General features: G+C 42.7%; 1 protein-coding gene across 9 annotated transcripts in view; it reads left to right on the top strand.

Annotated features, from left to right (window-relative positions):
* SNX9 (sorting nexin 9) overlaps positions 1-23,564 on the top strand; it is a 104,319-nt gene that overhangs the window by 55,213 nt on the left and 25,542 nt on the right. For 6 of the 9 annotated variants that reach the window (XM_008533323.2, XM_070603087.1, XM_008533325.2 and 3 more), the window contains exons 5-9: positions 10,469-10,634; positions 12,295-12,445; positions 16,495-16,579; positions 18,624-18,749; positions 18,866-18,983. In XM_008533323.2, the coding sequence (XP_008531545.1) occupies positions 10,469-10,634; positions 12,295-12,445; positions 16,495-16,579; positions 18,624-18,749; positions 18,866-18,983 (646 nt within the window). Of the gene's footprint in view, positions 1-4,327; positions 4,409-10,468; positions 10,635-12,294; positions 12,446-16,494; positions 16,580-18,623; positions 18,750-18,865; positions 18,984-23,564 lie in introns of all 9 variants that reach the window. The other 3 variants (XM_070603091.1, XM_070603092.1, XM_070603086.1) reach the window with 2 other exon arrangements.

The raw sequence follows: 23,564 nt of genomic DNA, 5'->3' as shown, positions 1-23,564 counted from the left end.
CAGAGATTTTGTGTTATTTTTTTCTGTTCCCATAACCCATAAGAGGCCTTGCACCATAATAGAGTGCTCTGCACATGTTTGAATAAGTTTTTGTCCAGTCCTAAATACATCAAAAGGTCTCTTACAGTGTAAAATGTTATGAGCTTTACGGATTTCAGCCTGACTCCTGTCTGAAGGAGCTGTGTGTTCTCAGCATCGGCTGTAGGACTAGGAGCTGCCCCAGCCCATCCTCTACCATCTGCTGGGTTACCCAAACAAAAAGAGTTAAATTCTCTTACAGAAAATCCTCTGAGATTGTTCATTATTTTTTAACAGATTAGATATGAAACAAAAGCTTCAAGTTACGTGGGTATTTAGGAATATAACATCTTTTTATTATGCAGAGATTTGCAATGTAATGATACTTGTTAGGAAGGAATTTTTATTGGTTAAGGGATGAGGAAGACAATAGTAACTACGTTTTGCTTTCTCATTTCTCAAAAATAGTCCATTTTTAGTCCATTTAAAAATAAGTCAGCAAAAGAAACAAAAGTATTAGATTGGCTTATTATTTGATTGTCTCAAATGAGGTCCGTAATGCTCTAGACGTCTCAGGATTGCTTAATGGGAGATTGCCTCTTTAGGAGATTCTTATTGAAAAGATTTTCTCTGTCTCCCCATCCCCACTGCTAGCCCACAGGAATCCCTTTTACTTGGTTACACGGCTTTGTGAGGAACGCTGTCTACATCTGTTCAGAGGATGTGGTTAGAGATATTTGCCCTCGAAACTGCACCAGGCTGGCCATGCTAACTTCTTTGTGCTCACAGATCTTTGCCTTGTAAGAGACAGCTGTGTTCATCCAGGGACCCTTTCAAAAATGCGTGCTGGTGAAATTTATAGTTTAGGGTGGTTTTGTTGTTTGCTTTTGTCTAACTGGAAGCAAATGACAAAAGCAAAGGGTTTGTTTTGTTTTTTTTACCTTGAAACTGCTGTGATGAAAGGCCAGTCAGCATTGTACGCATAGCCTATCGTCAGAAGAGTGTTCATGAAAACCCATTTCTCAAGGACCTTCATTAACAGGTCTACCTGGGAGTAAACTATGTTTTTTACTTGTAGCATCATCCTATTTGGTACATGAAACTACCTATTTTAAGACTTTGTGCTAATAAGCAAATTCTCTAAGCTAATACAAATATTATCCATTTTTTAAGGCAAATTTTATGCTTTTAATTTTCTTTATTTAAAAAATAAATACCTGGAATTGACATCTGTGGGTTCAGAATGTAAATTAACAAAGGATTTGTTAAGTAATTTAAACTCTTTTGAGTAATTTCCCGTCGGTAGTGTTGACGTGACTGGCTAAAAATGGATTTAATCTGTTCTTGTGATCTAGCCTCATTTCAGAAAGAATGTACAAGTTTTATGTTTCTTTTAGTGGTTTTCTGAAGTCTGGAGAGGTTTGTCTGTAGAATTAGATGATGTCCTTGGAGCAAAAGATCTATAAAGAACAAATAGGAAATTTTACAAAGTCTTCTCTATTTTGAGCTAAAATGGTTAAGCTTTTTACATAAGAAAATTTTATACCCTCTCTCGGCCCTTTTGATAAAAAGAGTTAAATCTTTGTCCGAAACTGATTGAACTATTTTTGGGTATAGGAATCACATTATTTGCTTTCTGTTCCCACTTCCTAACACAGCTGGCACACAGTTATTAAATGTTTGATGAGTGAGGAATGTCAGAGTAAAGACTTTGATATCTCGGCCGTGCAGATGAGTTGAAAAAGAAAAAGCATAGTAAACTCAGCCTTCACAAAACAAGTAACTTTCCATACATTTTTGTTGTATACCCCTGGACAAAGTCTTGCCCTGGAAGTTTCTAGTTACAAAATTCCATCCTTTTTCCTTTCCTTCCAAGCAGGAGACCATTTATTAGGGGGCAGTTGTGTCATGGGCCATGGCTGTGATAACCAAATGACAGCACGTGTGTGACTGAGGCACAGCAAGAATTTCCTTGTGTGAGATAAGCTGGACCCTCAGACGCTCCCGGGGCCTCTCCCCAAGATGGTAATATAACAGGCAGTGAGCCCGTGATTAGGGACTCCCCTTACCTGGTTGACTTACCAACTGAATGATCTCTGTTGACCTGGGTTGAATTTGGGGCATCCTCTGTAAGGAGCTGGGTGGGCCATTGGAGCTGTGACTACTTACCAGTTTCTTTTGAGCTTCTTCTATCTTCCGGTGAAGAAAATCAGCCCTGAGCTAGCTAACATCTGTTGCCAATCTTCCTCTTCCTCTTTTTTTTTTTTCCCTCCCCAAAGCCCCAGTACATAGCTGTGTATCCTAGTTGCACGTCATTCTAGTTCTGCTATGTGGGTCGCCGCCACAGCATGGCTTGATGAGTGGTGTGTAGGTCCATGCCCAGGATCTGAACCAGCGAACCCTGGGCCACAGAAGTGGAGTTCACCACTCGGCCACAGGGCTGGCCCTGAAGAACAGTTTCTGTTGGAGTTCAGTATACATGTCCAAGGTTCATATTACCAGTTTTCAAGTAAGAAGTTTTTTAAATGACTGCCTCAAATAGTGACAAATGAGTTTTCCTATCTTTCTTTCTTTTAGTATTATTATGTACTCCTGGATTTACATGGATTCAGTGTGTTTCAGTCCACTAGAGTGGCTTTTTTCTTTATGCTTAAATTTGTCACCCCTTGGAAGCCCATTCAAAGTGTTGCCTCTGTCTCATTGGTATTCGAAAGCTTCCTTCTCTTAAATATTGCTAATTCTATTATCGATGTCATTCCTGAGTCAGCTTGGGTTGGCTGGTTTTTCTCTTGCTGTGGGTCATGTTTTCCTGCTGTTTTTCATGCCTGATGATTTTTTATTAGGTACCGGACATTGTGATTTTTACTTGATAGATGCTGGATATTTTCTCTTCCCATAATTGTTTCCTAGTCTTATTCTGGCATCCAGTGAAGTTACTTAGAAACAGCTGAATCCTTCAGGTCTTGAAAGCTTTTTAAAGTGGGGCTGGAGCAACCTTTAGTCCAGGGATGTTTTTGCCTCACCGTTGAGGCAAAACCCCTTTTAGTGCTTCACCCGATGCCCTAGGAACCCTGAGGTTTTCCCTTCTGGCTGCTGAGCACGGCCCAGTGGGAGGGATCGCTACTTCATCGTTTCCTCTGCTCGTTTGCCCACATGCATATGCGGTCGCTACTGAGCCTCAGCCCTGAGGCCCCCTCTGCAGATCTCTGGAGCTCTCTGTGCCGCTCTCTCCTCCCCAGTTCTCTGCTCCGGACACCCAGCTCTGTCTCCTCAATTCGCAGAGACCACTGGGCTTTGTGTGGGCCCCCATCCCCGATCTGTGGCCTGGCAAATCTCTCCAGGCAGGATCAGGTCCTTTATTGCCTGATGTCCAATGATTTGAAAACAGTTTCATATATTGGGTCTGGTTTTTTTAGTTTTAAGTGAAAGTGTACACTGGATCCCAGTTACTCCATCTTGATTATCTTCTTTGTGTATTAACTGATTTCTAAAACTGAGTTTATCTACATCTGTAGAATGGAAATAATACCACTACTTACTTCACAACAGAGTTGAACCTGGAAAGCGCATTTTCGTAACGCTATGTAAATGTTAATGGTAATGATTTCCCTACTAGACAGTTGTGGAGCTGGGATTGAAGCCTGGAAATTGGACTGCAAAGTTGTTCTCCTGGCAAGGCTGCCACTTTGGCCATTGGTGTCTTCATGGGAGTGTATCAGTTATCTGTTCTCACAGCGATGCTGCGCTGTGAGCCAGGCACCCTCAGGAGCGCACATCAGAAGCCCTTGCTCCTGAGAGCCTGGCCTGGCCTGGCCTGGCCGCTTTGTGCCCACAGCTGGGCTCGGTGGGGCTCATCGTGGTGCTGTGGTTGCTTCACGTCGACCAGGTGGCTTTGCTCATCTCGGTTGGGCTCTCTCTCATGTCTGGTGACTTTGAAAGCAGAAGGTTCAACAGCTGAACGTTTTTTAAAGCTTGGCTGTGTTTTTCCTGTGGAGCTTCTTTCATCGGCTGTATGACTTGCATGGTATTTGTTCTGTTCCTTCTGTGGTGCTTATAATGATTGTTAGTGCTTCAGTGACACTGTGTTGTGACAGCAGCAGTCTTTAGAATATGTACTAATCCGTTGGAAATAACCCACTGCTACACGATGGGAGCTCTGCTTTTGACGTGTAATGTTTTGAATGAGTGGCATGCTAGAATTTTCTGGTGAACTTAGACCTGCCATAAATTTACATTTTTAGTTAAAAACTTTGGTATACCCTTTCTTTTTTTTTCTTGCCCATTTACTGAGCACCCTTTTTATTTTAAGGCGGATATTTTGGCTCAGATTGGTTGTGTCGAAAGTCTCAGCCACTCGGCACCTTCTTCATCTTCTCCTCCCATAAATAAGGTAAAATTCAAAGTTGAAGGCAAGAGGAAATAAACATTTAAAACCCCTAGAAGCAATCCTTTTTTCCAAGAGAGGAGCCTTTGTCAGGTAAAGATCTTATCAAAGCTATTCATGGGGCTCAGGAACCTGGGAATTGAGTGTTGTGGGATCAGGAACTGAAGGGTCATCGCCATTTACACCTTGGAGACCTTTCCGCTGAGACCTGATTGATGAATTTATTCACTGGCAGTGAGGTCTAATGAAGGGTTTTAAATTTCATGTGGTTGATAGTTGGTCAGGAGGGGTTTGGTACCACAAAGGGAGGGAGAAGAGGACGAAGACATTGCTCAGCAGAGAGAAGAGAGGAGGGAGCTGGACGAAAAGTAGAGGAGAAGCGCCTCAGAGTTGAAACTGAGTGGGGGAGCGGAATGGATTATTGTGTGACCGCGGGTCTGAGGGACCAAAGGGGTTATTGGGATTGAGAGCACAGAAGTCGGAGGCCAAAGGATCATTAAACCAGATCGTTGTAGCCTGTGTGTGACAGTAGGGGGTAGGCTTTGAAGAAAGCAAGATCTCAGCGTCTGGCCCACAGAAAATGTTTGCCCAGAGCCCCGAGAATTAGGAGTTGCTGTTGAACTTTATGGTGAACCATTTCTGTCTTCTTCCTCTTTCCTTTATGTATCTGAAGGAAACAGGTCTTTGGCTAGAATAGACGATATCTTAAGTGCCTGTTATCACCTCTTCAATTAAGTTTCTTTATTAATGTGATCTGGCCTTGAAACCATTTGGAAATAGAACTGTCTGATCTTTTCTTGTATAGCATAATCTAGTGAGTGGGGCCCGGCCTGGTGGCGCAGCAGTTAAGTACGCATATTCCGCTTCGGCGGCCCGGGGTTCGCCGGTTCAGATCCCAGGTGCGGACATGGCACCACTTGGCAAGCCATGCTGTGGCAGGCGTCCCACATATAAAGTGGAGGAAGATGGACACGGATGTTAGCTCAGGGCCAGTCTTCCTCAGCAAAAAGAGGAGGATTGGCGGCAGATGTTAGCTCAGGGCTAATCTTCCTCAAAGATAAAAAATTTAAAGAAAGAAAAAAAACAAAACAAACTAGCAAGTGTAGTACTCAAATGGGGATTTACTCAAAGAACTGCCAGTCTCCATTCTTTTCCTTCTGTATTCTAGATGAGCCCCTGTCTGATAAGGTCACCCCTCCTGAATGCCCCCGTGCCGTGCACCACATGTTAAATGCTTTATAAGCATTATGTCATTTAATCCTTACAGAGCCCCTGTGGGGAAGCTACTGTTAGTATACCCATTTTGTAAGTGGCAATTAAGAGAGATGAAGTCAGTCGCACAAGGTCACTTGGCAGTAGCCCAGATCCACTGGCTGTAGAGCCCGAGTTCTTCCCCGCTGTAGCCCCGTAAGATGCGCTTGAGGCAAATTCCTGCTGGTTCAGAAAGGGATGTGAAATTTACCCAGTGGACCAGTGTGCCTACCCTTGTTCCTTTTATGTGTTTATACCCCGTATTATATGTTTGTAAAATGCACAGCTTTCCTACAGTTACCATCTCAGGAGTGCCCAGCACTACCCACCCTCATGGCCATCCTGACCCCACTGCGGTTTTTCTGGCTCTGCAGTCAGGCACAAGCCAGTCTGCTTTCCAAAGAAACTTACCTTAGGCTATAAATCTTTTCAGTTGATGTATTTAAATAAGTCTTATGATATAAAGCTAAGGTAAGTGTATTTCTCTGTTTGTCTTATGAGGATAGGATAGCTTGTAAATTCAGAGTGCTAAATCAGCAAATGTATTTCGTATTATTGCTCCTGGCCTTAAGGAACATTTAATTCAGTAGGAGTGGGGGTAGGGAGAGTGTTGGATATAATCAGCCAGTTCTAGTGCAAGGTGGATTAAAACGTGTTTGTAACAGAGATACAGATAACCATCCTTTGGGGGCATACTCATTTAGCACATCCTGAATTTACTAAGCCATTACTGTGTGCCAGGCCCCTGTTCACAGGCAGGCGGAAATCACTGGTGACCTGATGGACACAGTCCTTCTCTGTGTCCCCTGCAGGCATCCTAATGGAGTTCAGAACCCAGAATGATTGTATATACAATTTGTGTTTGTTGGATTTTTTTCACTATTTGTTAAAACTTCAAGCATAGAAAAGTTAAACAAATTTCATAGTGAATAATCGTACGCCCCCCTTCTGGATTTGACCACTAACATCTTACTGTTCTTGCTTTATCACACGTCTGTCCGTCTGTCTGTCTGTGTCTTCCGGCTTCTTTACAGTGGCCTGATACAGTTATTATGTAACTTAGAAGGCGTTGTTGCTCTAAGAGTATGGTGGTGTCATGTGCTAAAAATTGCTTGTTCTCTGATTGGCCACAGCAGGTTATTTTCCCAAAAAAGACTCAAGTCAGTATACATAAGGAAAATCTAATTTCCCTCTTCGTGAACTAATGATAATCTTATAAAGTTTAGATGTCTGATAAAGAATAATATGTATTTCACACAAATACCCAAGAACATCATATTTAAACACTAAAGTAAAAAAAAATGTTTGAGTCCTTACCACTTTATGTAAGGCATTTTGAGAATCTTTTTGGGGGAAATGTTTTTTAAATAAGGCAGGCCTTGTGCTCTGGACTTCCTAATGGGAGTGACCAGCTGATATGCAAATACCTCTAACAGAAGACAGACCTTGGGAGAGTGTGGGAGGCCTGACTGAACGGCAGCAAGCAGGCCCTGAGGCCAGAGCCCTGAGCGGGAAGGGCTGTGACAGAATTTAGGAAGATTAGGAGGAAGGCTTTGCGTGCGCTAGAGAGCACAGTGTGAGCAAAGGCAAGGTTGTAGGAAAGTCTGGGAAGCTGAGGGTTGAAGCACAGAGTGAGGTTCAAGCGAGTCATGAGAATGGGATGTCATGGAAGGCGAAGTTAGGATCTGGACCGATGGACTAAGAAGCTAGGAGTTTATTCCGTGGGCAGCGGGATCTAATGAGGGGTTTTTAATTACGCGTGCTTGGTAAAGGCAGGAGGGGTTCTATACCACGATGGTAGGGAAAAGAAGATGAAGACATTGCTCAGTAGAAAGGAGAAACGAGGGAAAACTGGAAAAGTATCAAAGAGGCCCCTCAGAGCTTGAAACCTTAGCGGAGGACCAGAATGGATTACTGTGTGAGCACACTGTGCAGTTGAGGAACAGAAGGGTTATTGGGGGTGAAAGCAAAGAAGTCGGAGGCCAAAGTGTGGGAAGAGTGGGTTCAGACAGACAGAATGTGGCAGATTGTGCGAGCTGATTATTAGTCATTGATGTCGGAGGTCAGGAAAAGGTCATCTGAGAGAGAGAGAGAGAGTAAAAAGTCAGTGATAGAAGCTGGAGAGGAAATTTCCAGTTGGTCAGGTTTTGAAAGATTTATCAGCAGGAGTCAGGTTGAAACAAGATGGAATGTTCCAGGGAAAAAAAAGACCCAGAGAGAGAAGCAAACAATTACTGGATTTACCTACCAGGATTATATAGCCTAGGTAGAGAGCTAAGATCATATACATAACCAAATAATACAGCTGTTACTACAAGCAATTTAGAAACAAAGTAGTTTTTAAAAGAACTTCCCTGTTACGTGCTTCTCTCCTAATAGGTTTTAACTTTTTTAGGATACTTGCTATGAATAGTTCACATGCAGGTTTGTCCTCAGTACTAAATTTTCATCTTTCTTTGACAGCTTGCTGACACTTAGAGTCTTGCTGTTATAGCAGTGCTGAACTTTCACTCTTCTGTTCTAGTTCTTTCTCAGTCGACTTCATTTAGCTTCTGTTAGTCTTTCTGAATTGAGTCAGGCTGCCTGGGTTGGAATTCCCGCCTGGGGTTACCCAGCTAGAACAAGGTGGAGCCAGGAGTGCAAGCAGGCAGCCTGCCCTCCTTGGCGCCTTCCACTAACTGCTTCCTGGAGGCCAGGCCCAGCCCTTGGCTGCAGGTCCTGCTCAGTCAGCACTTCCGGAAATCACGCTAGACAAATGGATGTCTGTTCTTATCATCTTACTAGCCAAAATTTTTGTGCTTTTTGAAGTTTTTATTCTTAAAACAAAACCTCGTCGTTTAGAGTTTGGAGGGCGCAGAGTATATGTTGCTGAATAAGACTCCCTCCCTTAAAGAAAGCTGTGGAAGGAAGCGATTCTCTTGCATGGGGTGTGGTTGTCAGGCCCTCGGTGTGACCGCCTTCATTTCTGGTATCCACAAGAGTGGCTGGACAGTCTCACTTTGTAAGCCATGTGTTTGAGAAATTCAGTCATGTGGGTGACACGTCTTTCTGATGTTAATACTTAGAGCAAAATCACTAGTAACTTCATTTTTTTCTTGAAGGTATAAGAGATGCTAGAATGAAGACATGCTTCCACGTGTAGAACATATACTCTGTTCTTTGATGCTTCTGGTGTGTGGCTGGAGGGCAGTTGTCCACCCCATCTGTCAGTTAAGAGTTAAAAAGACCAACCACTATAGCATTCTAAAACAGTGAAGAGGTATATTAGACAGTTTGGGTAATTTTCTTGCAAATCTCTCTCGCTTTTTTTTCTTTTAAATAAATACCAATTTTATTTTTTTAATGTAAGGAAGAAGACTCAAGTGTAGAGGAAAATTTGCTATTCCGTGTTCTTGGATAAACAGATTCAATATTGAAATTATTTTCTTTTAAAAAGGCACCGTTTATTTTCCCTGAATTTATATGTGAATTTAAGGTGACTCAAATGAAAATCAGCACTTTTTTTAAACTTAGCATTCTAATGCTAAAGCTCAGATTGTTTTAGTTTTAAAATGTTAAGCTCATGCTACAGTTCGTGAGTGAAAATAAGCAGATGAAAGATGGCATGCTAAAGTACTGATGGTCTTCTGTCTCGTGGGCTCCAGCGTAGCTTGGTACTAGTACAGATAGATGGCTAGGATACGACAGAGGGTCCAGAAATAAGCCAAGTCCAGGATGTGATCCAAGTGACGTTTCAGGGCCCAGCCCCATGGCCGAGTGGTTAAGTTCGCATGCTCTGCTGCGGCGGCCCAGGGTTTCACTGGTTCGGATCCCGGGTACGGACATGGCACCACTCATCAGGCCATACTGGGGCAGCGTCCCACATGCCACAACTAGAAGGACCTGCAACTAGAATATGCAACTATGTACAGGGAGGATTTGGGGAGAAAAAGCAAAAAAAAAAAAAAAAAAGATTGGCAACACTTGTTAGCTCAGGTGCCAACCTTTAAAAAAAAAATAAGTGACATTTCAAATCAGTGGGGGAATTGGTGTTGGGGAACAGACTGACCACAGCAAGAAATGAAGCTGGATTCCTATTTTTTTTCTTATACTGATGTAAATTTGAGACAAATTAAAGATTTAAAATTTTAAAAATCAAGGAAATGAGAAACTGTGGTTGCCTCGGGTGGGGGGCAGTGATGGGAAGTGGCTACAGGTCCTCTTACTGCACTGCTCCTTGAAATTGGGTGCTCTGATTGCCCATTCCAAAATTTTATTTATAATGTTAGTAGTTAAACTATGAAATTACTCAAAGGAATAATGAGAGAAAAATATTTTAAAAATAATTTTGGAGTGTGGCAGTCCCCTTTTGTGCAAGACAGAACCCCTCTGGCCTGTCAGTGGTGTGCAGGGCTGTGCACCACAGCGGTATTTCCAGGAGCGAGATACTGGAAGCGAGATGAATGAGCATAAGCGAGTGCCGGTTGAAGTGTCACAAGTCAGTGTGGTGGAGCTCTGGAGCCGTGTGGAGAACGATGCCATCCCCGTGTGCTGTTGCACCTTGGACAGTGTTTCAGGCTATTAAGTGGGGAAAAAGCCAAAAGTGCAGAGCAGAAAGTCTAATTTGGGCTCTCTTGTATGTTTAAAAACAAATGCTTTTTATGCTTTCCTACATGTTTAAAAAATTTGTTATTTAAATTTAAGATTGTTTTAAATTTCTATCAGTTTTTTTCAGCACCCTCGTTGTATTCAACTGTTAGGTGATTCCTCCTGAATTGAGTAGTGCTTTCTAGAAGTCACAAATACTCTTTTTACTTTTTTTACCCCTCACAACAGGTCAGCAGTGGCAATGACCCCTGGTCAGCCTGGAATGCTTCCAAATCTGGAAACTGGAACAGCACGGATGGCTGGGGAGCCAAGCCAGAGGGGGCTGCAGCCCAGAAAAGCACTTCCAATAACTGGGACAGTGCCTTTGGTCATCCCCAGGCCTACCAAGGACCAGGTGAGGAAGAGGAGCCCACGCTTAAAGCCAGGAGGGCATCCGAGTTAAAAATAGATTTTAATCAAAGAGGCTGTTCTCAGGTGCTCTCATTCATTAACAGCGAACCTGTTTTTCTGGATCCAAATATAGGTGGTCGTTAATTATGATCTCTAGTCCAGTCTCAGTTATGTGTCAAGGAGTCACAAACACAAACACTCGGCAGGGGCCAGGTTCATAAAGTGAAAGAACAAAGCGGCCCTGAGGCTGCGGAAGACAGAAGAAGGCAGCCCTGCTCTGGCCAGCGGATTGAGACCATTGCAGGAGAACTGAGCCCGTGTTCCTGCCTCCACAGCTCCAGAGAGAGCCTGGAAAGCTCGATTTTTATGTCATCTTCCCACTTTAAAAATCTTGGCAACTAATGCACATTTATTTTTAAATCTCGGGCCAAAACAATGTGTATACAGATCGAATATGGTTTATCACCTGCCAGTTTATGACCTCTGACCCTCCTGATCTGCCTGTTTGACTGCCAGGCTATGAGTGGAAGTACTGAGGCAGAAGAGGAGTTGATTGAAGGGGAAACAATTCAGGAATTAAGAAAGGGTATTTATGTCTGTTCTGAAATTAAATGAAAAGAGATCTGCACATTATTTTTTTGTGTGTTCCCTGTATGAGCACCATAATGGGCACGGGTATGGGTTCCAAGTTCCTGCTCTAGACAGGAGCTGGCCTGTCACAGGACCAGGAGTCATGGGCTGGGCAGAAATGTTGGGACCAGACTGCTGACCTCTAGTTCTGTAGTAACTTGGCATGACCCCGGGAGACTGAGCCTAGATCCTTCTGATACTTTCCATTCTTTTCTTTTTTGTTTTGGCATTTGTCTCAGCCTCTCGTGGTGGCACTCTTAGGGCGGAGGTCCCAGGACTATGGACTGTTTCCTGCCTGATAGTGAAAGGACACCTCAGGCCCTGAGAGGCAGGAGACAGGGGCACAGACAGTGGGAAGAGGAAGGAAGGGAGGACACTGGCAGCATCTTATCTGACCCGGGGATTATTGTTCGAATATTAGGCTACAGATGCTGGTTAATTACTCCTTGTCTCTCTCTTCTCTCTCTCCCTTCTCCACCCTCATCCGGTTCCTTACCGTCTTTCCCCTCACTGCCCTTCTCCCACCTTTAGTATTATTAGTGTTAAACAATTCCTTTTCAGAGCTCTGTCATCCCATTTGTCCTCCTCAATCTTCTCGGTGTAAAGGGCGCTTTACCTGTTTATTGGCGAGTTTCTAAAGCTGGGTTCAGCAGTGAATAGGCCTCTGGAGGGCCTTCCCTTGTGTACCACGCGGCGTTTTCACAGTCTGCATTTATCTACAGTTCCTGGGGCTGACAGCCCTCTTAAGTTGTTTCTAACTTGTCTTTGGCACTAAAGGGCAGACTCTACAGTTCAAGCCTTAAAACTAGGTAGCTGCAGAGGCTGTACCCTTCACATCTGCAGTACTCCTGTACCGCACCTGTTTCTTCTTTTTTTTAATTGGTTAGCCCAATTGGCAGTTAGTAGAAAATAAAGTCGTCCTTTTCTCTTTTTCTTTTTTGATTGTTTGGCCTAGTTGGTAGTTAATATCAGAAAATTGTCGTTCCACTTTTATTTTGTTTTCCTTTATTGACGATCTTCTATGCCACCTCCAGCAGCTGGTGATGACGACGACTGGGATGAAGACTGGGACGACCCCAAGTCGTCGTCTCCCTACTTCAAGGATTCGGAGTCGGCCGAAGCAGGGGGCGCTCAGCGGGGGGGCAGCCGTCCTGGCGCCTCTTCTATGAAGCTGCCACTTAACAAGTAGGTTTAACGGAATCGGGGAACATGGAGTCTGTGTGGAAACAGAAGAGAGCCAAAGAGACTTTCTCTCCTTCCAGTGATCTGTAAAGTTTTGGGTGTGAATTTGGTCATTTTTATTTGCATCTTAGCTTGGAAGCTTATTAAAAAATTTTTTTTTTTCATTTTAAAGTGAAATATCTGTTCTATTTAATGATCTGCCGAATACTGTTTTTACCTTTATCAAATCAATAATGTATTAAGATTTTATTGCTGATGTTGCAGGAAAGCTAAAAATAACAATATTAATAATAACTCTTTTAAAAATGTTTTGCTATTTATTCGTGTCAATGAATAAGAGGCGTAAACTGCAGAAGGGGCAAAAAGTTTACTTGAGGTCTCAAGAATTGCAATTCGGGAGACAGATATGAGTAGAAACTCAGATGCGCTCTGAGGAAGATGCTAGAGGCAGGGTTTGTGAAGGCAGGGGACACAGGCCTACAGAGGTTGACACTGAACAGCTCATGGTTGGTTCTGGCATGGGGTGAGCTGACTCAGCAGCACGCAGTTGGTCCTTGAGTCGTATCTAGGCAAGTTGGCCGTTCTTGGAATGAGGAAGTGCTTCAAGACGTGATGTCTGGCAGCAGGTAAAGGTCAAAAGTTCAGTTAACATCTGGCCACGGTGGATGTGGTGTGCGTGCATAAGCCTCACTTCCTTAATGGCCTCCCAGCTCCATTTTAGAAGCCTTGACATATGTTACTCCATTTTGTTATCGTCATCCACGTTGATCACTTACCACGTGCCACACGTTGTGCACAGCAGTTTCTGTGCATTCTCATGTGTCCCTCATGGCCCTTTGTGGTGCATATAATCTCTGTTTCACTATGGCGGAAACTAAGCCCAGGGGCTAAGTAACTGCCCAAGCGCACCCGGGTGGAAAGTGACTAGTGTGGATTCCAGTCCAGTCCCTCAGTGTCCTGAGCACATGCCTGCTCTCAGCCACTCTCCCTAACATGTTTAAGACTTGGTTTTCACGTAGATTTCTCTCAGATTAAAAAAAATGTTTGAACAGTACCTGTAGCTAGGCTGCTTACCGGGAAGGTGTGGGCGAAGGGGCGAGTGTGGACAGAGCCGTGACAGATCCTGCAGAGAGTTCTGGCTCAGTCTGCAGGCCCCCTCAGTGTCCTTGAAGGAGATAGAATTTATGACTTCGTAAGAATCTTCAGATACTCTTCTTACAGCAATCAGGTTTAAAATCGTTTTTCTAAAATGAGTAACACTTTTTCTCAGTGTTCCAAGTCCATGATTCAAAGCAGATATCAAAGAATGTTAATCCGTGTCTGGTAAAATTGTAAACAGTGTTTGGTAGAGATCTGGATATCAAGATCCAGATCCAGATCTGCATATACGTGAGTTTAATGAGCCCTGCAAGTCGGTGTATCTGAATAGCATCAGGTGATTAAATGAGTTATCTTTTAGCTACACACTTTTCCTACCCTTCTCTTCGGTTTCTTCCGTTTGTATTTTCATGTTCAGTTGCACACGTAATAGAGTTAGTCGTTCGTTGTTGACTGTGGCCTATTTCTTAGGTCAGATTTGAAGTTCTCAGTGTATGGTGATGTGCGTGACTCTTAGTGCTTTAAAGCTAAATACGGAGTAAATTTAAAACCCACTTTATTATAATGATTCTCTCAGCCCCATTTTGAAAACGAGGAAGCAGAGACTCTGAGAGAAGTGACGGGTCGAGTTTTCATGGCTAGTAAGTGCGGTTCTGGCTCGAGCCCAGGCCTCTGACTGCTCTCCTGGCTCCCCCTGCTCTCTCAGTTGCTGTATGATCTTGGGGAAGTTGGTGGCCCCTTTGAACCTCAGTTTCCTCATCTCTAAAGTGGAGGAGTTGACTTCTGTTACGAACTCTTCCTGCTCTAAACTTTCAGTCCAGGATGAAAGCAAATCAGAGGGCTCCTGATTTGTCCCTGAACCTCTGAGGCGCTCCTCTCTCCCTGGTGCTGGGAGCTGTTTAAAATCCTATGTATTTTTATTTAACTAGACTAATGTGTAAATGACTCATTTATAACAGTTGTAAAACTTTTTTTAAAGTATTAACACTTTTCAGCAGCTAATCCATTTTATATGACTGCTGTAGTCCAGTCATGGGACATAAACCTTATACTAGAAAAGGAGATGAGAAATTTGAGCGGTGTAGGAATCCACCTTGATAATATTCAGAAAATTTCATTGCCATTCAGTGGGTATTAACTGAGTGCACGGCTGGCCCTAGAGTTTTACTGTGGTCCATAAGAATGCCAAGATACGTGTGAAATGTGATTTCTGCACTCAGAAGCTTACGGTCTAGTCAAGGAGTTGTCACTGAGTGTAATTCCCAGATTCTTCCAACAGCATTTTCTACCAAAATTATAGGTTCTTTAATAAAAGTGGCCCAGGTGAGCCAATTAATTCATTAAGCATTTAGTATATTCCCATAACTACTTTAGGTCCTGGAAGTGTGAACGCTTTCTCTAAGGTAGTTCTAGTCTGCTGCAGTGTGTAAATGGATAATGGCGATTACGCATGATAAATCGTACAGCAAAAATATGCTCTGAGTGTGGAGGAAGCACAGAGAAGGTTCTACCTCAGTGGTAGGGAGTATTTCAAAGAGATGATGGCGTAATTAGAAATAATTCTAATTTAGGAGTACATACTAGGCTCTTTACATAGATCTTTTCATTTAATTCCCTTATCACCTTAACAAGTAGATCGTATTGGTCCCATTCTTTGCACAAGGACACTGAAGCTCTGAAGGTCACATAGCTGTTGTGTTGGAGTTGGAATTGAAACCCAGGGCCATCCCGCTCCTAGACTCCTCTTTGTTCTTTCTTGGATGAGCTGTGTTTTAAGCATGCCTGGGGAAAAGGGAATGGAGGAAAGTCAGTAGAGAGTGGAAGAAAAGATCTGGGCCCCTGAGAGCATCTTGTTGGCCTTGAACTTGGTATATGAATGAACTTCGAAGTAATGGAGCTGGTTTTTTGTAGAAATAAGATTTCTTTTGCTATATTAGGTATTTTGCTTTCTGAAGGTTTTTTCCTTCCTGGTTATTAAAAAAAAATTCTAAAACCCAAATTAATTTTTTCTTCTTTAAAAGTAGCACTTTGTGGGGGCAGCCTGGTAGCATAGTGGTTAAGTTCACACGCTCTGCTTCAGCAGCCTGGGGTTCACAGGTTCAGATCCCAGGCGTTGACCTAGGCACCACTCATCAAGCCATGCTGTGGCCGCATCCCACATAGAAAAAATAGTTGAAGATTGCCACAGATGTTAGCTCAGCAACAGTCTTCTTCAAGCAAGAAGAAGAAGATAGGCAACAGATGTTAGCTCAGGGCCAGTCGTCCTCACCAAAAAACGACAAAAAAAAGTAGCACTTTGGACGGCTATGCATTTATTCTTGCCTTTCTCCAAATTTAGAACTTTATAGATTTGATTTCTGGAGGTAGCCAAGCTTATTTGTTATAATTTGAGTCTTTTTAGTAAGGAGACTGGTTTTCTTTTGTGTCTCAGAAACTGGTTCTGAAGGCAATTCCAAAAGGGTACAGTCAGCAATGAACAGTGTCAGCTTCTTTGGTTTAGTTGTGGCCTTCTGAATGGAGTGTGCTGAAGGGCGGCTTTAATTTGGATATGCAAATGCTGGCGTGTGGCTGCTGCCCTGTGTGGTCGCTTCACATTGCTGTGCTGAGTACTTCCCCTCCTGTGACTAGGGCGGGGGTGGGGGACATTTTCTGGTCTGCCCTTCACTCTTCATGGGGTGACAGAGTGTTTCAGATCAAGTTAAGCAAATAGAGCACCCATAAATATCACACCTTCTGGAGTCACACTGTTCAATTAGCAGATGAAGCTTAATTAAATGTCTAATGGGCCATTGAACAATCTGATTGTGTCGGGTCTCATTTACCGCAGCTTCCTAGTTCTAGTCCATCTGAAAGACAGAACAAGGTGAAAACTAGCGTTGAGTAAACTTGGACGAGAGCTGTAGAATTCTTAGAAGGAAAGACGTAAGACTCACAAGCGTTGTCTTCATGATTAGGTTTCCTGGATTCGCAAAACCTGGAATGGAACAGTATTTGTTGGCCAAGCAACTAGCAAAACCCAAAGAGAAAATTCCTATCATTGTAAGTTTGTCCATTTTTGTTCTTTGCTTTGTGTCTCATTAAACTCCTTTATAGTAGCTTAAAGCCAGGAGAGTGTATTAGTCTTTGGAAAGCGTTTTTAAACACATTTAGTGCTCCAAGTAACTGACAGTATGTTTTAGCATGTCAAGAGTAGTAAAGGTGATTAGCATGAATTAATGCTTGTCATTATATTGTGTAGATATTCTTTATTTTTACTTTTCAAACTATTAGTATTGAACCAACAGCACTCATAGCATATATTCTTTTAATAACTTTCCTTCTCTGAAGTGTCTTCAAGTATCTTTTATATCCTGTTTTTCTACCAGCCCTATATATTTAGCTGATAAACCCAGTTCAGGTATTTAGGTCTCTACACCAGCAAAGTACATGCATGTTGTCAGAAGGTGCCTTTTCCACTGGTTGGCAATAGTCTTCCTTCCAGTAAACCAGCTGTCAGCTCATGATAAGAACATGGCAAATAAAAGCTGAGCGTTGACGACACCGTCAACATTATCTGTCTTAGAATAACTTGATCATTACATACGTGAAGCAGGCTCTTTGGTGTCACCCAGATGCTGATTGCTAATAGATTTTTTTCTGCCTAAGCATTATCTAGCTCTATATTCCCAGAAGAAATTCTGGAGAAGAGAACCGTGGCTATCTTCTGACCCTATTGACTTAGCCCTCTCACTCTAAGATGAGAGGGAAGCTTTGAGTGTAATCACCGTGGACTCAAACAAGGATGAGGAAACATCTGGTCTTATTCTATAGTCTCTGGGTCCTGGGAAACTTGATAAAATTGCGAGAATAATACTGGATTTTTTTTTTATTACTTGTTCCTTTATCTTTGAAAGGCTTGAAATCCTAGAACCCTCCAGAGAGAAGGGCTGTGACCAAGATCCCCTTTTATCCTCCTTCCCTCAAAGCAAATTTGGGGTAATCTTCTGAGTGGTTAGATTTAAGATTATTTTAAACTTTTTTATTCAGACTTTTTTTTAAATGCTGGACGTGCATCATTGTTCTTTTCATTAAATTTAAAGCCTCACAGAATTAAGAGCCTGTGGCGCTGCCCTCAGATGTTCAAGGGGACCTTGTCACAAGCCTGATAGTGTTGGGACAGAGCTAAAGGCCCCCGTGTTTGAGTTGTCCCACAGCTTTAGGCGGAACTGGGCCCACGTCCCCTGTGGTCAGTCCTGCCTGTGCAGACCTCTTCTGTGGAGAAGGAAGCTGAGGAAAGCCGTCGAGTCTTCTGAAAACCGAGAGAAAGCAGAGACCTGGTTCTCCGCTTTTCAGGCACAGTAACCCTCCCCACTAATAAAGTGTGACCCTGTGCCTGCTGGGTCCTCGCGGGTCAGTGGTGCCTCTCTTGGTCCCAGGGCTCGTCTTAAACATTCCTGCTCTGTAGCTTTAAGAGGGTTTTCCAGATCTGGGCTCCCTCTTGGGCAGTCATAGTAGCTTGCTGTCACAGGTCTTCTTTTTCATCCCTTATTAAAATTTCCAGGCTCCAGTCACCTTCCTGACCTGATAACCTCTGAACTTTCGTACCGCACCCCACTTTTTCCTCCTGTTACCTTTAAAAACAATTAGGACTGGGTGCGCAGAAAATGAGAGGAAGTGTTGAGGAAGTGTGATGGCAGTTGGACGTTGTTGAGACATCCAAGTGTATAATTTTATATTTCACAAAACTGTCAGTCTGTGATAGATTGGAAATTTTAAAAGGAGCCTTTCGTCACCTATAACTAAGACAGCTGAACTAGAGAGAGAAAACTGTGTTCCATCCAGCCCTCCCCAGAGGGGAGGCCAGCAGGCATCTGGGCCCCGTGGCCTGAGACAGCCCACGTGGGGAGCAGAAGGGTTCGTGTCAGCAAGCGAGTTCTTTAAGTATGACCCCCAGGGGAACAGAGCATTTATGCAACTTCTCAAAGAGGGGCAAGAATGACCCTCGAAAGGACTTCGAGTCCTAAAAAGAATCATTTGATGACATGTCAGTTGTATCACTGTCTTTCCACGTAACAACGTTAACTCTTCCTGGAACACTGTGTAGGTCGGAGATTACGGCCCAATGTGGGTTTATCCCACCTCCACGTTCGACTGCGTGGTAGCAGATCCCAGGAAGGGCTCCAAAATGTATGGTCTGAAGAGCTACATCGAGTACCAATTAACGCCTACTGTGAGTATCCCGGTTAGCAGACACAGTCGTGGTCACCTCACTAGTTACAGTTGGCTTTTTTCTTCATTTTCTGTAGCTGGCCTTGGTAACTTTTTCCTCTTTCTCTTATTTTGTAGAACACTAACCGATCTGTAAACCACAGGTATAAGCACTTTGACTGGCTATATGAGCGTCTCCTGGTCAAGTTTGGGTCAGCCATTCCAATCCCTTCTCTTCCAGATAAGCAAGTCACAGGTGAGTGTGTGTGACCCAGAACCAGGATGACAAGTGACAGGACTCCATTAGAGCATCATCGTATAAACTGGTGACAGCATTGTCCATCCTCCAGAGGAGCAGGATGTATACGTTTGGAAACAGTGGCTAAATGTAGCGGTATCTATTGTACATGTATTTGGAAGTTACCTAAACACCTAACGAGAATGTCACATAAAATTTTCTCTCAGAGTTCTTGTGCACATATCTTAGATTCCAGCAAAATTGTTGTGTCTTTATTGCTATACTCTTTCCTATAGAAGAAATATGTGAATTTTTAAAATGTGAAAAATGACACTGGAGAAAATAGAAATGATCCAAATAGCCTAAAATGGCAATAGCAATGTGTGACCCAAATGATGCAAACACGTTATACAGTGCAGCTGTGTCGTTTTCATTACAAGTGTGTAAACGTCAGCTGGAGAAGTGGCGGAGCTTCCAGGTGTTAATGCAGGCAGCTGCCAGGTTCTCTGCTCAATTATTTGAGTGATTATTGATATTCGAGTGTTGTTATTTATCATTGATTATTACACTCTCCCTTTCTTATTTGTTTAAAGTGTCGTGTCCCCCCCCCAACCCCACCCCAAGTAATCTTCTGGTAACGAATCCACAGTGCTGCCACAGCCCCTTGTAAATATGCAGATAGAGAGTATTTATTTCTGTGTCCGTTTTGAGAACGGTCATTGAGTTCCTTCTTCTCCAGTGTAGTATAGAACTTGGAGTTTGTGTGCTCAGACTCTGATTGTCTCGGAATAAAAGTTTGTAAAGAAGCTAAACTTTACTAAAGAATAGAAAGGGGTTTAGTGTGTAGCTCGAAAATTTTGAGATAAGTGAAACTAGTAAGTATAGAAAGGACGGGGTCGAAGATGAGAGTAAGGCTTAGAAGATCAGAGCTTTATTGAGAGGCCTCCAAGAGAAGTGAAAGGCTGAGCCCAGAAAGGAGAAACTTGGGATCTGGGAAGGAGGGGCTCTTTCCCCAGAGGGCGGGGAACACCAGAGAGGGGCGAGTCTTGACTCAGCAAGAGGCCAGATCAGTAGTTGAGGGAGGGACTGAGAATCTTAGCCAGCCAGATGGCAGAGGCAGCTCCAGATGTTCTCAGGCTCCGTTTGTCCTGACGTGCCAGGTGTGCCGTGTGTCTGGACGCTTCCCATGTGCTTTGTCACTTCAGAGCAGAGACCTTAAACGGGCGCTGCTCACTAGCGCTAAGAACAGAATTTGAATCTGCTTCGGAAGCCGGCTCTGTTGACCTTATGAGATGTGGACCAGCTTGTCTTCAGCTAGAATTAGTAACCTTAGGGGAAGAAACTTATTCTCCTTAAAACTTCACTTTGTACTTTACTTTGTTTCATGTTTGTTTCCTTAAAACTTTTTGAGGAGATGGAAAGTTTTATTTTTAAGGAAGTTGTTTTGATTTGGATTTTTTGAAAACTTTTCAGAAATTTCAAATTGTCCTAGGAGAGTGGAGGGTGGGGTGGCATGGCCCGGTGGATGAACCCATCCCGGCCTCATATGGGGGTCCTGAGCAGTCCCTCGTGGAGCCAGGCAGGTGAGGGGAAGCCGTATCAGGGCGACTAGGTCAGCATCAGCTGCCACTTCTTCCACACAGAGGTGTCACCATACCCCCAGTCCCCTGCCCAGTTCAGATACTCACTATCCCTCATTTTTGCCATTCTATTGCGTTAAATCACAGCTCTCTTTTGAAAAATTTTAGCATTCTTTCCATGGAAACTTCAGTTCTGCCCTTCTCCGTATTTTCAAATTTCAGTCCGTTTCCTGAATTTTATCCTCTCCTTTATCAACGTGATTAGCCCAATATGCACTCTGTAGTGTTTAAGGAAATGGATCAATGAGCTGTTTTAGGGTTGTGGAGATTTCTCATATCTTTCAGGCTTTAACACATCTATTCTGAGTCAGATAACTTGGTGCCATTTTAAAGCATCAGAGTCACGGTTATCCTCCCATACTAAGGTTTGTCTTTAAAAAAAGCAGTTCAGGCCTGAAGCCGGGGGATGTCACAGAAAAGCGAGAAAGCAGCAGCCCCCAGTCAGAAGAGAGTTGGGCTTTGATTCACTGGCTGGGATGTGTGCCGAGGAAACGGAAAAGCACAGAAGCCGCTTTCTTTCTCCCTGATTTGCCTCCTGCCCGTGGTACCAACCAGACGTGATTCTGTACACTCCCCTCTCACGGAAACCCTGGAGAAAAGAAACCGGACTGCCAAGTGGATGATGTCATGACACTTCTGTGGACTCGATAATGGCTCCGTGAAACACTTAGAGATAACGTTTTTCATTTGTGCAAGGATTTTGTTCTTTGTGAAATAATACTGAATGAATCTGGTTTGATTCCTGGACGCCAAACTGGTACATTCACATTCTTAGTGGAAAGCTAATAAGTAAGGTTCATTGAAAATGAGGAAATGGCAATCCTTCCTCCCTGCCTTTTCCCTGATTCTCTGGAACCTGGTATGAAAATCTTACCAAGCACAAAATAACTTCCGAAGTCATAGTTTGGAAATAAACCGGCGATGTCAGAAAATAAGAAGAAGAAGAAGAATCATTAGTTAATTAATTTCAACCAGTGAATAGATTATGAACTCTTGGTGTAATTCACTTTCTCCTATGGGAAATTCAGTGTAATCCTGGTCCACAGTGAGTTTCTGGGTCTCTTCTGTCCGGGAGGTGGGTCTGCATAGCTTAAGTTTATGTACTACTTAATCTCTACTCCCAGTAAGTGCAAAATTTGAAGTGTTTTACTATACAGGAGGTGTCCAGACCATCCTGCTGTTCATGGGTTTTTGATATGTGGGTTGATAAGACTCTTCTCATTAAAAGACTTGTGCTTATTTGTACTCATAATTTCTAAAGGAAAGTCCAGGCTGCATTTTTTTAAATTTATTTTTAAACTTACATACAGTAAATTAACTCCTTTTTGGTGTACAGTTCTAAGAGTTTTGACAACTACCACTGCAGTCTTGTAACCACCACTGTATTCAGGCTACGGAAAGTTCCATCACCTTCCAAAATTCCATTGCTTCCCCTTTATATTCAACCCCTCCCCCTGGTCCTGACTCGTGGCGACACAGGTCTGATCCTTGTCTCTATAATTTTGCCTTTTCTAGAATATCATAAATGGAAGCATCTAGTGTGTAGTCTTTTGAGTCTGGCTTCTTTTACTTAGCACAATGCACTTGAAATTCATCCATCTTGTGTGTTATCAGTAGTTTGTGTCTTCTTTTCACTGCTGAGAAGTATTTCAATGTATGGCTGTATCATAGTTTGTTTCTCCGTTCACTCACTGAAGGACATTTGGGTTCCTAGGTTTTGGCAATTATAAATCTGCTATAAACAGTCACATACAAGTTTTTATATGAATATAAGTTTTCGTTTCTCTTGGGCAAATAAATACCCAGGAGCAGAATGACTGGGTCATGTGGTAGGTGTGTGTTTAATGTTTATGAAATTGCCAAACTCTTACCCAAAGTGGCTGTACCATTTTGGAATCCCCACCAGCGATGGATGAGAGTGTCAGGGCACTTTTGGTAGTGTCAGTTTTTCTTGATTTTAACAAGTGTAGTTTAGGATATGTGGTGGTATCTCATCATGGTTTTAGTTTGCATTTGCCTGATGACTAATGGTGTTGAGCACTTTTCATGTACTTATTTCCCATCAATGTCTTTCCTTTGGTGAAATGTCTGTTTAAATCTTTTGCCCATTTTTTATTAGATTGTTTTCTTATTGTTGAATTTTGAGAATTCTTTATATATTCTGGAAACAAGTCCTTTTGCAAATAATTTCTCCCAGGCATAGCTTGTCTTTCTCTTAACAGTGTCTTTTGCATAACAAAAGCTTTTAATTTTAATAAAGCCCATTGTGTCAGTTGTTTCGTTTATGGATTGTGCTTTAGGCATTGTGACCAAGACCTCTTTACCTGACCCAAGTTCACATTGATATTTTCCTCTACAAATTTTGTAGTTTTAGGTTTTCCATTTAGGTCGACCATGCCTTTTGAGTTAATGTTTGTATAAGATGTGAGGTAGGGTAAGGTGGTATCCACTGGTTCCAGCACTATCTGTTGGAAAGAGAGTATCCTTTTTCTGTTGAATTGCCTTTGCACCTTTGTAAAAAATCCAATTGACCAGATTTGTGTGGGTTTATTTCTGGCCTGAGGTCCTGTTCCGTTGATTTATGTGTCCATCCTTTTGCCAGTACCACACTTTCTTGATCTGTGTACCTTCAAAGTAAGTCTTTAAATCAGGTAGTGTGACTCTCCCAACTTGGTTCTATTTCAAAATTGTTTTTGGCTATTCTTTTTCTTTTGCCTTTCCCTGTAAATTTCAGAGTGAGTTTGTAGATAACTGTAAATAATCATGCTGGGATTTTGATTGGCATTGCATTGATTGCATAGATCAATTTTGAGAGAATTGAAATCTTAATATGTAGTCTTCTAATCCAAGAGCGTAAATATGTCACATTTGATTTTCATTAGTATTTTGTAGTTTTCAGCATTCAGATTCTGCACATATTTTGTTAGATTTACATGTAAGAATTTTATTTGAGGAGTTC

Source organism: Equus przewalskii, chromosome 32, assembly GCF_037783145.1.
Source record: "Equus przewalskii isolate Varuska chromosome 32, EquPr2, whole genome shotgun sequence".
Taxonomy (NCBI): Eukaryota; Metazoa; Chordata; class Mammalia; order Perissodactyla; family Equidae; genus Equus; species Equus przewalskii.
Note: the sequence above shows the minus strand (reverse complement) of the source record. Positions and strands in the feature narration are given on the sequence as shown.